Here is a 16,653-nt window from a genome sequence, read left to right on the forward strand (position 1 = left end):
CAATACGCGTCAGAGGCTTAAAGAATATATCCAAAGTGCGCAGGGCAACAAAAGCAATCAGTATTAGTTCAGTCTTGGCGCCGGGCGAAGTCATGAAAAACCAACAAAGAAGTCGGCTGCTCAATCAGCCTCCAGATTGCTACAGCAACAGTATTTCTCCTTTATATCACCTCTCTGCTTCAGTGTTTTGGGTTATGAAGATGGATGGGCAGCAGTGGGGAAGAAAGAGAGACATATTTTCTACGCAGATGGTTCCAGCATGAGCATGGAGATGAAGATTGATTGGCAATTTGGGTCAGTTCTACATCGTATCTCAATGGAGGACAGAGTTGTTACTGAACTGGAGAAATGCTTGCTGGAAGGGGTTGACTGACCTTATCACCGTCCTCTCCGGGTGGACCTTGTGGTCCGGCAGGCCCAGGCAGACCTACGGGACCTTGGACACCGTCACGACCAGCTGGGCCTTGTGGTCCTTTTTCTCCCTAAACATAGCAGACATTCACTTTAGTATTGACAAAATGTGTAAATAAAAAAACCAAAACATTTGTGTTAGTTTTGAAAACATACAGGTGCTCCCTTCTCCCCAGCGGGACCTGGAGGCCCCTGAGGGCCAGGTCTACCAGAAAGACCAATTGGACCCGCTGTACCTGCAGGCCCTCGCTCACCAGGGGAACCCTTTAAAAACAGAGATAAAAAGTTAGCAACGTTCCACGGAATTAAAGGCCAAAGAAAGTTGTTTATAATGATGTATGGATTTGTTGTGCTGCCTTCAGATAAAAGCCTTCTGAACAAAGCCCACCGCAAAGAAAAAAAAAAACCCTATAAAGTGTGCCGCCTAATGGATCACCACCTACATACACAAAGCTTCCGTCAAAGAAATCTCTGTAGCAGGGAGCTTTTAGTAGAGAACACTACTACACCTTCAAATCCGCAGGCATCGTCTGTTCTGTCACACTTGCTATTGTGGTCGTGCTTTTGAAAAGGCTGTTTGGTGTCTCTTCTTAAATGGTGTAGAGTGTTCATAGAAACACCAAGGAAGCGGTGATGGATTCGACTCGTCGGATTTCTCTTCACTGAGGCAATATCGAACAGTAAAACCGCGAAATTCATTTGTTTTGGTCGGGCCGCACAATTTCTTCCATGAATAAGCGTACCTGTTAAAACTAATACAACTCATATATAAGTTATCTTGCTGTTCCATAAAACATGCAGCGTCTCTCAGAGTCTGATGAGAACAGATGTAAAGAGCTTTGATTCAACCTCTGGGATGAGCCATGCAGTCGCTCGCCATATGGGATCTTTCCTGTCTGTGAAGTTTGGTCTTGTTTGTCTTGCTTATTGGTTTGTTTGCGGGTCTGCGTGCCAAAAAGCAACGGAGCTGATAGCACTTCAGCGCATCATCGCTTCAATGACAAAGGGAAAAGCGCTAATGCTTTTATTGGAAAACTACGTTACATTAGTATGCAGTACAGCCAATTACACAGGCATGTGCTTAGCGGAACAACTTCTATAATTTCATGGCTGTAAGCCATGGCTGTGAGATGAAATGAAAACGCTGTACTTGAGCAAAGCAATCTCTGCTGCAGCTTCACTGGAAGAGCAGCAGGATATCGGCTTCCAGACGTAAGCTCCTGATGAAAACAAATACAAGGGAGGGAACTATTTCTTTTAAGTTAGAAATGTAAACTGGTTGAATGGAGACATAAAAAAATCACCTAGATGTCATGTATTGTAGGTATTCTGTGCATCGATTTTTTTTGGGGGGGGGGGCAACTTGGTTACTTACGACAGGTCCAGGTGGACCTTGAGGTCCCTCTCCTCCCTTCAGACCTGCAGGGCCCTACATGAAAGAGATAAAAATGCAAAACAAGAATCAGAAAAAGACAAAATATATACGTGCAGGAATCCACTAAAAATAGATATTAAATGAAACACAAAATGACATGGAAGAATTTTTCATACAGCTCAAGCTGATGTACTATATTGTTAAATAAATTGTTATGAAATTGCACATTACATGGCTTATTCAGTGAAAACCATGAAGATTGCACAGTACAAATATATAATAAAAGCTCTGTACATTTTATTTTGGCGGTGTTCTTTAGTTAGGAATCATGAACCTTCTCAAATTTCCCAGCAGGTCATGTGACCGGCTCCTATTCAACATTAACAAAAGCGACAAGTCACTGTAACAAATAAACTTCCATGTGACTGAAGTCTGAAAACATGGATTTACCAAAGTTTCATTTCCCTTTTTTGTGTCTCCTGTGTGTGTGTTTGTAGGTTCTTTGTGACCCTGCTGCCACCTGCTGTCCATGTGAGTTCACTGAGAGGTTTGGCAGAGGTATGTGCTGTCCCAGTGCCTTTCTCAAGTAGTTTGAAATGTCATTCTTTGTCATAACATTGCAACTGCTATCTACTTTTGATTCTTCATATATGAACACTCATTGACACCTTTGCCCAAGTACTGACATCAGTGGAATTCAAAGCTTTTGACTGCCTCGCTGTGTTTGAAAAATCCGCTTTGTGTGGACTCCACAATGTGTTTGCGTGTGATTGTGAAGCTCCCTGGTGTGTCACAAAGGAGCGTGTGGCAGGATGGGTAATGAGTCCCTGCAGGTTCTGGCTGTGCACTGGAGTAAATTACAATGGTAGGAAACAATCAGAGGTGGTGTTGGACCGACCTTGGAAATCCAGCCAGCGCAGTACGTCCTCTCCCTATAGTACATCCAATCTCAGCCACTGCAATCTAATTGTCAAAGTTTCCAGTTTAATATTTTATCAGGTAAATAATAGAAGGGCAACACTTAGTTGCTTCTTTTAAAATGTCCCAAATATGTACGAAAATGTCAACGGAAATACGAGGATCAAAGCAGGTGCTTGTGTGGCTGTGGACCGTGATGCATTGCTGCAGTTAAAACAGTAGTCAGAGCGGCGGTGGAGCAGTGCACCGGCACGCGTCTTCATTTGTAAGACGTCTCTTTGGATTTCCCGTGCGTTAGATTGATTGCTGCGAGCGATTTCGGGGCTGTTGTCTCTAATGAAGTGAATAGCTCTGAAAGACGTCGGTTCATTTGTTATGGAGCCATGTTCTGTCAAGTTCTACAAGCAAACACGTGTAAAAGGAACAGTGATGAATTGGCGCTGGAGCTCACCGTAGCGCCCGGAAGACCTCTCTCTCCAGGAAAGCCACGCAGACCGGGGGGACCGTCTTTGCCGGGGGACCCCTGTGGTCCTGGGTCTCCCTGTGACACAAACCACAAACATGCTGAAGAGCATATACAAGCACACGGTAAAGTTAAGATGGCGACCCTTGAGACTGTTGAGTCGGCTCTCTATATTAACACTCCAGGCAAACATTCTGATCACGACTCTTCGGTATGAAAATAAATACCAACTGCTTGACAGGTTTCCTTTTGTTGCAGTCTGGCATCGACGACTGCCTCCCTTCTTCAAGAGTTCAAGTAAATACATTTGTGTAAAATGCTCGGTTCGCTGTGCAGTTTTGTGGCACACAGTTGTTGCCATGGCACCACCTGATTGCACACTGTACTTTACAATTCTGCCGCCATCGAGTGCATTGCTTTGCACCACCTCCATAATCAATGTGAAAAACGCATTTCCTTACGAAATAAGAAAAATAACAAACAAGCCAATGCATGGGAGATGCCACTTTTTTTCCTTAAATTACAATCAACTGACCGTAATACATTTTTATTTTGTTTTTTCGTTCTTCTTTTTCCCATTTGTTACAGCATTGAGACAAACACCGTATCGCATTTCTTTTCTTACCTTACTACCATCTCTACAGACCTGAGAGCTTCAAGCTGAGAGACATTACCTTCCTCACTTACTGGTGAAGAGAATTCTGCATCCAATCCTCAGATGCTGTTTCTTCCTTTCTATCCTTCCACAGTACAAAACATGACTTCACTAGACTTCAGGATTCATTTCACAACATGGGGGAGGAAAAATATATACATTGAGCTGAATGTATGTTGTTTTTATTTGTTTACATTGTCTTCAATTTCTCATCTGATAAACTGTTGAAGTGAATTATGACTTATAATAAATGTATAGGAATTTGAGGTGCAAGAATTCAGAATGTTTTATGAGAAAAAAAAAGCAAAAATGGCTGAACAGAACTTGAAAATGATATTGTCAGCTTTGGACTGAGGCCTGGTTATTTTGCTCTAGAAGAGCTGTGCTGTGCATTAAAGAAGAAGGCAGCATGTTGCTCTAAAGACATTTTTATATCTCTATATTCTGCACAATAAGTGTGATATTCTGTGATGGCTGAAATTCTTCCCCCAAATATTTGTTGTGTGAACAATTAGCTGTCCATATACAAGTTTGCATTATTGATCTTCGCAGTAGCGTTCACCACAGAGTTAACAAAGGGTCCTTTTGGCTGTAAACAAGACAGCTGTCGTCCCTCAGACAGTCTGTGTCTTTTGTGAAACACACTGACTGACTCACCAAAGCCATCTGCTGAATGTTTTTATTCTGGCGTCACTGAGCGCGCCTTAAAACAAGGAATAGCAGAGCTTATGACAAGCGGATATTGTGTGTACTAATGGCGTGATGCATCCCAGCAGGATCAGGCATATGCTCGTTTGGTTTCGGCGATCCGTCTTAATGGGCCATTAGCTGCAGTTAGTTTGGAGCTTGTGTGGTTTGTGGTAGATTCATTTTCACCGTCAACACATCATCCATACAGAGGCTCCTGTCACAGTCCCGGCTAGTCAAGTTTTAAACATAATTTGAGGGCTCCATAGTTGAGCGTCTGACTGGCACCATTGCATTGCCAATTGAAGATTCCTGATAAAGTGCAGCCACTCCTTTCCCTTTATTTTACGCTGTAGTCGACAGCCCATCTCCAAAAACAGACCCTTTCTGAACAAAAAAAAAAAATTGTGTCTCGCTTCTTTTTTTCTTTTCATACGGGTCTACTTTATCTGCAAGCAGGGTGGCACAGAAGAGTGGGCTCGAGTGGTATAAGAGGATTTCGCCTTGGCTGCCAAGACCTCCACAAAGTGTTTCTGGCATACAGATGCACAGGCCTGAGTGAAGTGGGGAAGAAAAGGGGACGTCAGTGGTGAGGGCTTGGAGGTAGCCAACTGACTTGATTAAACTGCCTGCTTAGGGGAGACGGGAGCAAAATGAAGGCAGAAGATGTGTGGAGGTTTGGGGGCGAGTGAAGCCCATTTTATTTTACAAACTGGCTGTTGTCTTCTTCAAATGGGTGCTCGATTGCTGGCTTGATAGCGGGCGATAAAGGGATTCACACCCACAATATATGTGTCCAGCAGCCCTTTTTTACTCAGGTACAAGGTTTCTAATCTAAGCTTTCTGTGAATCCAACACATGCCAGTAGATAAACTCAGCCAACTCCTTACGGCTATTTACATATGTATTCAAAACTTTAATGTATTGCGTACATGCATCACAATAATCTTTTATTTTCAATTTCAACTCTTTATACTAACGTAACTATGGCCAAAGGCCTGAACTTCTTTTCAGACATTTGTCATATGCGGGGACTAATATAAAACTCACATGTAAATGTGGATCAAATGTTTAATATTTCATTTGGATTATTTAATTTTAAAGAATTACACAGAATTACTTGGACTGATGTGACCATTAAAAATGCATGTATTACTCACCTTAGCGCCTTCTTTACCAGCAGCTCCTGGAAGACCTTGTTCTCCAGGTGGGCCAGGAGGTCCAGGGTGCCCTCTTTCACCAACGGGTCCGGTCTCACCGGTGGGTCCCTAAAATTCACCCATTGTGAATATTAGTATTGTTACTTTTCTCGCGATACAACCATTATAGTTTTCAGTCAGCAGTATGCACAGTTTTAGTAATTTACCTAATTCATATTTGTCATGTTTCTTTGAGAATATAAGGCCAATGAATTTAGATTTTTCTTTTTTTATTTAAAATATGAAACAATTTGGAAAAAATCTGATAAATTATTTTCAAATTTTGGAACATTTTTCTAACCTGAGGTCCGACGACGCCTCCTGGGCCTGGTGGTCCAGTTTTTCCTTGGAAACCCTGTAAAAATCAAACAGCATTATTGAAACAGCACCTACATTTTCCAAACAATGAATTATACTTTACATACATTCATTTTTAATAAAACGGCTCAGTCAAGGCTTAATCCGTCAGGTCTAAGCATAAATCACTGAGTCATTGGGGGAAAAGTGTACTGTATTATGAAGCTTGAACACAACTGGTTGAATCTGTAACTCGATTTCCAAGTGAGGGCTTGGCTTGAAACTAACCCCACAGTTCATTTCCATCTTGTTGTCAATGACTGCGCTTCAACTGATTACACATGTGACCCAGGAAAACATTACAATTTCCCAACAACATCACAACAATATTGCTAATAATCCTGAAGCACTCAGGCTCGAATGAAGAATTTAGAGAAATGCATTTAAATATATTTAACAGATCATAACCAAACATAATTTTGTGTACTAGAAAGTCAATGTGTTTACACAGAGGTCTATGAAGTTGAATGCTCCTCAAGTTAATATATTCTTCTCTGGGACTTGCTCCTTGAGGGGAGCCACTATAAACAGCATTTGCATATCTCTGGAGGTGAAGAATCATATATAACGTTATCAAAGACTGGTCTAGTTTCCAAAACAGAGGAACCGATTCTGAACTTTAACTGTGTCTAATGTCGAACCTCACTCAGTCGAACAGCACTCCGACGATCAAAAGCTTTTGAGAAAACATCTTCCAGAGGTTGTTTCCTAGCTCCCGCTGAAGTCCTCTCCTGACTAACTTATCCATCCTGCTGTATTGATCACTCAATTCTCTGGTTTACAGAGATACAGAGGAAACTCCAGGCAAAACCGTAACAGCAACAACTCTTTATCAAACATCGGAGGATGTGGAAAGTCCGGATTTTGCACATCTTCCAATGCAGACTCTGTTGCTCAAAACGGGAAGCCCGGAAGCACAGTCATGACCGTGATCAATTCCGGAATTGGAGCCTTGAACAGAATCTTCATCGGTGCATAAATCTCAGCCATAACCGCCTTAATGACGGAGGTATCTTTGTCGCTTGACTTGGAGCCGAGGACGGAGAGCAAAAGTGTACGGAGCATTACGTTATCTATAGGAGAAGGGCTAGAGGAGAGAGGGGCCTTAATGACAGCGGCGATGATGTGTCAAGCTTTTAGTGGAATTTATTACGCAGTGAGCCTGGTCACGCCAACACGCACTGATGCATACTAAGTACAGCAAAGTCCAAGTTGAGTTCAGGTCAACATTAAGGCTCCAATAACAGGCCTTTGTTGAAAGAACCATGTTGTTATAAATGCAGGTCAGTGTCCACAGTCTGACCCTGCAGTCATTTCCAGGCACCTATAGTCATAATAGAAAAGCAAAATATTATTTCCATTTTTCCACACTGCTGCAACATTGGAGCCCAGAAAACATTACGCAACAACTTGGCAGATAATAAAGTGAATTGTATGTATGCGATTAGGAATTGACATTGCCAAGCAGTGAATCAACAACAATCTTTGACCTTGTGGGGAAAAAAAACAAGGCCTCACCATGCTAAAATTCTAGTCGTTTTCCAGCATCTGCGATCATTGCCATCTTAGCCTTCTCTATCATAGAAATAATCTTGGTTATGACTCTTTAAATTTTAATTTGGAAGATTTCTAAATAGCTGCTACACTGTGTGGAGACTATCACAGGGTTTTACCTGGCTATTGGAATCTTGTATTATTAAAAAGCTCCCACATATTTATTGATCTAATTGAGCTTCAGTTTTGCATTTTTATGAGTCACTAAGCCGCGTAAATAATTTATAGCACATAGGGCACGATATTGTCGAACACAGCACATTATTTTTATAGATGCTGAACAATTAAATGATAAATATTTTTGACGCAATAGACAAGTGAATTGCATGGAAGTAAAAGATGAAGATTTAAATAGACTCAAACTAAAATGACATTGGCTACACACTGAAACTTCTTCTAAAGGATCTTGTGCAGTGTTTTATGAGGAAAAAGTCCACTTAAGTATTTCTTAAACAGTGCTGTAGGTCCCCGACTGGCATGTAACTGACACTGACAGCAAATAAGGGGTAAAGACGGCAGCATCACTGACTTATGAAGCAATTACAGACAAGAACGACTTGAATTTTCAGACTCACTGTCTCGCCACGCTGACCAGGGTGTCCAGGCAGTCCGTCCTTCCCTGGGGGGCCCTGATGGGAGAATAAATCAGCATTCCTCATATCTTTAATACAGGCCCCTAAGTGTATCGCCGAGGAAAATCAGATATTAACTGCTCCGAGTGCTTACAGCCACTGCAGCATTTATTTTACTGCTCAACACGCATAAAACTGTGAGCAAATAATCATTAAACTGGATAAATTCAAACTTTTTTTTTTTGCAGCTGCAAAACATCTTTACTACTGAGGGCTCAGGGCCAAATACGAATCTGACATAAATCAATAAGTGGAAATGAATAGTCGTACTAGTTCCAAAGGCTATGGGATTTATCCGCATGCTCCGGAGACGTGAAGTGAGGCAGGTACTTACAGGTGGTCCTTTGGGTCCTGGGAAACCAACTGCACCCTGGGGGCCTTGAGGTCCCTGGAGTGGAGAAACAAAGCATCAGCCTTTTCTGCTTGAACTCCAGTCCTTCGGTTGAACTTGTTTATGAGCTCCGAAATAACAATAATCCTAAATTTTGATCCCTTTCCCACACATAATTTTTTTTACTTTTTTTGGTGAATACAAGTATATTTTTACTTAAAAAAAACTTAAAGGCTCAAATACATTCATTCAAAACAGTCAAAAGTTCATACAGTATCCTCCAAGATTGTGCTACCTGATGTGAAACCTCAGTTGAGGGCAGAAAGATAGAAAGAACAACAATCAATCACTGAGACAAGCAAATGAAAAGCGAGTTCTCCCAAACTACAAAGAGAGGCAAGAATGGAATTAAAAATATATATAGATATTCCTATATCTATATATATATATATCTGTATATCTATCTATAGATGTTTTTTGTGTTACAGAGTGACGAGAGTTTCTGGACCATAATTTGGAATCAGGATATGTGTTCTGTCATGTACAAAAGTTTGGAGATGAAGTCAGGCAGTCAGACAGATCAGTTTGATAAGAGGCTTGGACACGTGGCGAGGGAGCGATGGGGAACATGTTGGTTGAACATCTACTGTATGTGAGCACGGAGGACGCACAAGGTTCGGGGGAGGAGCCTGACTTGGCAAGGGAACCCAAAAGGGAAATTAGAAGACTCTCTGAAATGCTGCTGTTGCATTTATTATCAAAAGACTATATTTCTAAAGCCTTTTTTTAAGCGATTGAAAAAAATCCTGAGGCACACCACCAAACGAACTTCAGCCAACACGCAATTGTGCTTGGTTGAAAGTCCTGTAGAAAATCCCTTTCGATTTGTTAAAAAATGTGGCTACTGACACTCTACTGACACACTATTTTGGCATGTATTTGAAGAAACAAATTGCATAAAATCAATTTGTTTAAAACGTCTCCAGAAAGGAGTGGGCAAGATGGCAAAAATGTCATGATTTATGTATTTATTTACTTTCAATAACTGTTTTGATCTTATCACAATGTTTTGCACATGATTTTTAATAAGTTTTATAGTTTCCAAACAAATCTTGAACATTATTTGTCTCAACTTGCTTCATAACAACAATAGTTCTTTCTCTCCTTCACATTTTGGAGCACATTCATTTTGTTCGGCATTTAGTTTTCACCCTACTTTTAAAGAACGAGACAAACTTTGGTGGTCTACCACGAGTGTTTTTGAAGTGAGAGGTCATGTTGCTATGTTCGCTCTGGTGTACAGACAATCTTTGCCGTCGCGGGAACAAGGAACAACCCTTCATTCTGTCTGGTTCTGAGGGTTCAGGCTCAAAAACAACGGGAAGATACACATTTGACCGGCTTCTTTGCTGTGAGTGCGCAGCAAGAGGAGCATAGCTTATCATTAGCAGCACTGCTGAGACTGACAGACGAATTACCGCGTCAGCATAGATCTGTAGAAAGAATGAGACTGAATCCATTTAATCTCAGTTTACTAGTTTGAGAGATGACTTCATGCTGCTGCGGAAGGAGTTATTTAACTCTTAGTCAATACTTAAATAATAAAAAAATATAATTAATAAAGTGATCCACGCTACAGTATTCAATGTGGTGGAGAAACTTGCATTACTATTCAAAACTTTGAAGAGAAAGCCTTTGTAAAAATAAAAATCTATTGCTTATTCCATCATATCCGCAATGCAAAACCTGCCTTTGTACACCATGAAAATCACAGATCTCTATATGCATGGGTGTTTGAATGTATCGTTGGGCACCACATTTGTGTTTACAATTTCAGTGTTCATTAAAACTCTCCTCCAAAAATAGCCCGGATAAATATTCATGACGTGAAATGATAAGCTGAGAGCGGCGGAAAGTGAGGCAGATGGAGAAGAGAGTTGTGCACCATCATCAGCAAACAATGAATTAGCAAAAACAGTGAAGTAAAACAGTGTGACAGGAAGTGACACACAAGGTCAACGCTTTTTTTCGCTACATAGGTTTCAAGTTTAATTAAATATTTTCAAGCAGATTTTTGTGAAAAGTTAAATCTAAGTTGCTGATCAATGTTTTTGCCGTCATAGCTAAGTGAGCAAAGACATAATCGTATCATTTTCAAAAACTAAGTGACTGCAGTTTAAATGACCAATAAAATCTCGCAGTTTTTACCATAAGAAAATGACTTACTCTCTCTCCTGGTGGGCCTGGTGGACCATCGTTTCCAGATGTTCCCTGCAAAATACAGCCATAGTTACTATTGGATAATGTCACTTCTAGTTCCGCTACATCACTTTATAACCGTGATCAGGTTTAAAGTTTGAAATAAAGGAGACTCTGGAGCTGTGAGGTACTGAGATTCCATACCTTTGGACCTGGTTTTCCTGTTGGACCCCTTGCTCCTCGAGCGCCGCGAGGACCCTAAAGACAAGAATTAGATCGGAGTTTAGGTAAAACACTGATCGCACACAATTGGCCTTTGTTTATTGTGGTCTGATGGAGAAGTCGAGGGCTCACCGTGGGACCTCTTTGACCTCTTGGTCCAGCTTTGCCTGCAACACCCTAGTGGAGGACACAGCTTATGATGACTTCAAAGATGTCATACACCAGAGCAGCACGACAGAAAACACACACAACTGTAATCGATCTGCTTGTATTTCTGCATCTCAACATCTCAATTTCAAAATCCTCAATATTCATCTAGGGAATTGTGACATTGTCCAATGAAGAGGATCGATCTGGCTAGGGAGGATGATCGAGACAGTTTAGGAGGAGGAGGCTGAAAAAATGAACAATAAAGGTCATTGAACTATAACCTTCATGTGGCACAGTAAAGCAGGTTAAAAGGAGCACAATGATGTGTCTAAAAACATTCCAATGGTGCAAGATTAGTCTTTTTTTGTTCAAATTTTCGGAGAGATATGAGCAATATTCAAATGACAGCAGGCGTTGACATATTTTTTTGGTTCATGTTATTTTTATTAATTTTAAAATAACATGAAACGTGATCTACTTACCTACATATTATTGTGACACTACTACTGTGCACAAGAATACCAACAAAAGTGAATAAAATTTTCAAGGCCTTTTTCATTCACTCACTTTTCATGTTTTGTTTGTCATATTAAATGCAAAAAAAACCGAATCAATTTGCTTTTTGTGCCGCCAAATAATGCTGTCATGATTACACAAAACCAAGAAAACAATTGCATGCATTTGTTGTTTGCTGTTTTCTTATTTACCCTGGCTCCTTTTTCTCCGTTGGCTCCTGGGAATCCAGGGAAACCACTCGAGCCCTGTCAGGAACAGAGGGAGAGATGATGCAGGGAAATGAGACAAACATGAGAGCGGCTGAGACTACAGAGCTTGCATGACAATGAAGACTCATTCTTTATTTATCCATCTTATTTTTGGGATGTCGTCTGTATCCCGTTTCACATAATAAACAGCAGGAGCCTCTGGAGACATTATTTGGAGACGTCACTGCCATGTTATAGCAGCACAGTGTCTCTTCCTCAGTCGAGATTTTTTCCCTCATATAATAAAAACTTGAGCTGTGTAGCTGAACTTTTGAGTGAGGCTAGAGTCCACCAGGATCCCACATGTCCTAGAGGTATGGAATTGATCAAAAGTATGTGAAAATTAAAACATGAAGGAAAAAAAGTAATAAAAATGAGAGATAAAAATATTTAAATCTCAAGACATTTTCATTCAGCTGCAAAACAACAGCACTAGAAAAGCACTCAGAAGACGCACACCTCCACCGATAGCTATGAGCTCAATCGGACAGCAGGTGGCAGTAGCGTGCCGACCTCATTCTCATAAACTGCTATCACTTTTTTGTCCGCCAACAAGCAGACAGCTGATAGGAGATGATCACATCAACTCCTGGTTGTAGAAAACAGACAAAGCGAACTTCAAACACAACATGAAGAGCGGTATCTTACCCTGAGTGTTGTGCGCCACCACAGTATGCATTTAAACAAAGAAGTATATGATCAGCAACAATGTTCCAACATGCAATTTACTTTATAGCCGCCTCGATCGGTGGGCACGTTTGAAATGCTCCATTAAGCGTAAGCACCTACATTCATGCTAAAGATAATGAAGATCTTGTCGATGCTGTAAACTCAGAGGAACAGTGGCTAAGCCTGCTTTCTATCTTGCCTTCCTTTCCCTTCTCATCTTCCCTCCTTTAAACGCCTTCGCTCAAACCCATTTTTTCCTCATAATTTTCATCCAAAACATCTCAACTCTGACACGGCTGTTTTTGTGATGAAGTTATTTCCTCCGAACAAAGACTGCTCCATGTTACACAACACATCCACCAAACACGCAACGTGACAGTCCATTTCAGGTATCAGCTTACCTTTGGTCCTTGTCTTCCTGGGTAGCCGGGCAATCCTGGGACTCCAAGTTTACCCTGAAGCACATTGTCAATTGGCACATGTCATGCAATCGTAAGTTTAATTTTTTTCATCATATTCAATAAAATATTTATATTAATATCCATTCAACTGCGAGTGTATTTTTAATATCACTGTATTAGGCCAGTGGCTGAATAAAAAAAAAATATCATGATCTTTTATCAAGTCCTTGAAGTTGTTTCATTCTCATTCTTTGGTTAATCTTCTGGATCTACTCCTTCATCCATCGGGGGTCGACACATGTCAACATTGTAGGCCCCCTGTCTAATGTAAAACATAATTTAATAATGACATAACCTTCATAAATAATAGGTTGTTTTCATGGAATTAATCCAGTGGCCATATCTGGATAAGTAATATCACCCGCCTTTTTATGAACAGAAACTGGAAGAATGTGATGAAACAAGATGAGACAGGTGAAGTAATAAATATTGACATTGTTGGGCTAAAAAGCTTTGGATGAAATAAGCACCAAATTGTCACTTTAGTCTTAGACTAAAATGTAGTACTTTGGAAGACTTAAATGAAGCACAATATTAAGCATATGACCATTCCTACTCAGGGATATCTATTTAAGATGTCATCTTGTTGACATGTGCACAAAAATCGAAGATGGGTATGGATTCATCACCTTCTCTCCAGCGGGACCAGCAGGACCTGACTCTCCATTGGGTCCTGCCCGACCTTTCGGACCCTCAGGACCGTCCTCTCCACGAGGGCCCAGCGTGCCGACCTCACCCTACAACAAAGGCAGGAACTTTTTAAGGAGAGACAATGGAAGACCTACTTAAAAAAAAACCTTGAATTCTTACCCGGTCTCCTTTAATTCCCATGTCCCCCTTGAAACCTGGGAAACCGTCCTCCCCCTGCAAACAAACATGAAGTCAATCAGAAACGACTTAGGATGTAGCAGTAGTAGACTCCTGATGAATATTTTTAATTCCTTTCTTTCTGACAGTTCTGCAGTCATTGCTCCGTGCGAACTACAGTGGAACACGGGCAGAGGTTGCTGCCATCTGCTGGTTGAACTATAAAATTGCATGTTTCACTGCTGCATCTAGAAAGCTTAATGGGTATATTCTCTCTTTGGCTGGGATTTTTTTTGGCCAAATGCACCAGAACAACTCTCTTTTTTTTCTTGAATTTCAAATCAACTAAACTTGGAGTTACTCTTCCGCGTCTATACTTAAACTGAAGGCTCCTTAATGCTGCGGTTCAGACGAAAGCTTTGAAGAGTGTAAAGAAAGTGACACTTCTTCTTCATAGTCTGTCACCTTTCAATGTTTTCTTCCTGTTTGATGCATAATTCAGCAGTGAGCCTGGCTGGTGCCTGCAACTCTCATCGCAAGGCCAGACACACACACACACACACACACACACTGGATGTAAGATACATCCTTTATTCATGTCCCTGTTCTCCTCAAGGTTTTATTTCTAAATATTCCGCGATAAATTATTTAGCAAAAACCAATATGGAGCTATTGATGGAAAAAAACAAAGCCCAGTGGTCAGAGTTCATTAGGCTGGGTAATTAGATATAATATAAACGCAATATACAGGACACGCACCGTATTGAACAGACAAGTTTAACTTAAATTCAAGATTTTTTGTGTTCATCATGCTCACAAAATATGTATATATCCCACTTGATAGTTGACAGTCGAGAGTCGATTTTGTTTTGAACTTAGTTCAGTGGGAGGCTCAAATTATCATTTAAAAAAACGATCATTTTCTGATGACATATACAAATGTAATCTGACATGTGATACAAGAAAATAAATTTAAAAATGTGTAAAAATATTGAGTTTATGATCATTTAGACAAAACTACTTTGCCAAATCGCACTAGTTCCACTGGATGCTTATGATGAGTAATGCTAGCATGGCTGCTTCAAAGTTCATCAATTTACAGCAATATTCTGTATCTAATATTATTAAACCAATCAATATTTAGTCAAAATAATAATAATAATAATAATCTTCAGTCAATAAACACAGACATAACAGAACTGAAGCTCGTACCTTCTCTCCCTTGGAGCCCTTCAGTCCACGAACTCCATCAGCACCCTAGAGGACAGGAAGTGCATGAGCAAGACAAATGGCATACGTTCAATCCGGATTTATTTATCAATATTTCTGATGTAAATGAAGCACATACCTTGACACCACGAGGGCCAGGATAACCGATGGGACCCTGCGGACCCACAGGACCCTGGAGAGAGAGAGAAAAAAAAGGAAAGAGTTGTAAGGGTTATTTGAAGATGCAAAATTATGATTGAACATAATAACAATTCAGAAGTGTTCAAGGTTTTAGGTCCCAATTCACTCATCAACAACCACAAAAACACATATGACATGTTCATTACATTAAAATAAAATACAGAATATTTTAAATACCTGATTATTTATTTCATAACATTTATTTATTTATTTATGTGATTAAAGATGATCCAATGACAACTGCAGCAAAAACAAAAAACAAAAACAAAGAGGGAGGATAACTCATTTCACCCTGGAACACCACTGTGATGTCCATTCCATTCCTGACATCTCTACAGGTGACTACGTAGTGCATGGATTTCATTTGACAGGAGTGACACTGACACATCACTCTTCAAGAGTAACAGCATTCTGTCATATTTATTGCGCCGTGTCATCCTCAGCGCACCAACAAATGATTAGGCATCATTTGACATGACAGTCACGAACAATTGCTGCGATCTGGAGCCTTTTTATTGGCTGTGTTAGTTCGTGAATGTGACATTCAGGTCATCGGGTTAGTTGTTTTTTTATCACATCTCATGAGAAGTTCATCTTCGTATCAAGGTGTCAGCTTCCTTTCTACACATTGATGGTGTCTTTTTCTGAATTACAACCAGTTTGTCTCTGTGAAACTGATATACTGGTGAAGTACGGATGACTGAGTGCAACAACAGCCTGACAAATTCGAAAGTTTTCTTCAAATAAACACAGTTTTCTGTGATCAGGATCAGTATATGAGTTGTTGAAAAGTATTAGAAAACTAAATCTCAGCAAATCCACGTACTTGAGATCCCTTCTCTCCAGGTGGCCCCTCTTTGCCAGGATGACCCTGCGAAGCAAACAAGAAAAACATCAACATGTCAAGCATTTCCAGTGAAAGTCAGTGCAGGCAGATGAAGGGAGGAAATTAGGGCTTGAAGAAACTATCGCCTCAGAGTTAACATTCCTGGCATGATGGACGCTAAACACTGACTAGAGGGTAATGTATTTTCAGTCCACACTTCATGGGACCTTGAAGATTGATGCGTGCTCTTCAGAGCACCACTTGTTAGGTGCAAATGGAGGGTTTGACGAATGAGACGCAACAGGTTATCATACATGTGGAAACACTGATTTGCAAAGACCTCGCAGGCTGAAGCTGAGGTGTGAGCTGGAGGCAGAGGCCTGCAAATCTGGCGTCTCACAAGCCCTGGGGCAGGGGGAGCTCAAAGAGCTCTGAGGGCGAGAGCTGAGAGGACGGATGACCTGAGTCACCAGTGGAATCACAACACTTCACTGATGATTTCATTCCGGCCAAATAAATCTTGATTTTTATGAATGAAGACTGTGTTGCACACAATGACAGCG

The 16,653-nt window shown here is 40.7% G+C and overlaps 1 protein-coding gene across 5 annotated transcripts in view; it reads right to left on the reverse strand.

Moving 5' to 3' along the window:
• The window catches only part of col11a1a (collagen, type XI, alpha 1a), a 67,142-nt gene that overhangs the window by 20,013 nt on the left and 30,476 nt on the right, over positions 1 to 16,653 (reverse strand). For all 5 annotated transcript variants that reach the window (XM_053859978.1, XM_053859980.1, XM_053859981.1 and 2 more), the window contains 18 exons: positions 16,091 to 16,135; positions 15,203 to 15,256; positions 15,067 to 15,111; positions 13,858 to 13,911; positions 13,677 to 13,784; positions 12,988 to 13,041; positions 11,861 to 11,914; positions 11,136 to 11,180; positions 10,986 to 11,039; positions 10,809 to 10,853; positions 8,586 to 8,639; positions 8,195 to 8,248; positions 6,010 to 6,063; positions 5,670 to 5,777; positions 3,156 to 3,245; positions 1,787 to 1,840; positions 568 to 675; positions 375 to 482 (listed from right to left, as the gene is read on the reverse strand). In XM_053859978.1, coding sequence (XP_053715953.1) covers positions 375 to 482; positions 568 to 675; positions 1,787 to 1,840; positions 3,156 to 3,245; positions 5,670 to 5,777; positions 6,010 to 6,063; positions 8,195 to 8,248; positions 8,586 to 8,639; positions 10,809 to 10,853; positions 10,986 to 11,039; positions 11,136 to 11,180; positions 11,861 to 11,914; positions 12,988 to 13,041; positions 13,677 to 13,784; positions 13,858 to 13,911; positions 15,067 to 15,111; positions 15,203 to 15,256; positions 16,091 to 16,135 — 1,188 coding nt within the window. The remainder of the gene's footprint in view (positions 1 to 374; positions 483 to 567; positions 676 to 1,786; positions 1,841 to 3,155; positions 3,246 to 5,669; positions 5,778 to 6,009; positions 6,064 to 8,194; positions 8,249 to 8,585; positions 8,640 to 10,808; positions 10,854 to 10,985; positions 11,040 to 11,135; positions 11,181 to 11,860; positions 11,915 to 12,987; positions 13,042 to 13,676; positions 13,785 to 13,857; positions 13,912 to 15,066; positions 15,112 to 15,202; positions 15,257 to 16,090; positions 16,136 to 16,653) is intronic.

The sequence above is a fragment of the Synchiropus splendidus genome, chromosome 3 (assembly GCF_027744825.2).
Source record: "Synchiropus splendidus isolate RoL2022-P1 chromosome 3, RoL_Sspl_1.0, whole genome shotgun sequence".
In the NCBI taxonomy this organism is placed as follows: Eukaryota; Metazoa; Chordata; class Actinopteri; order Syngnathiformes; family Callionymidae; genus Synchiropus; species Synchiropus splendidus.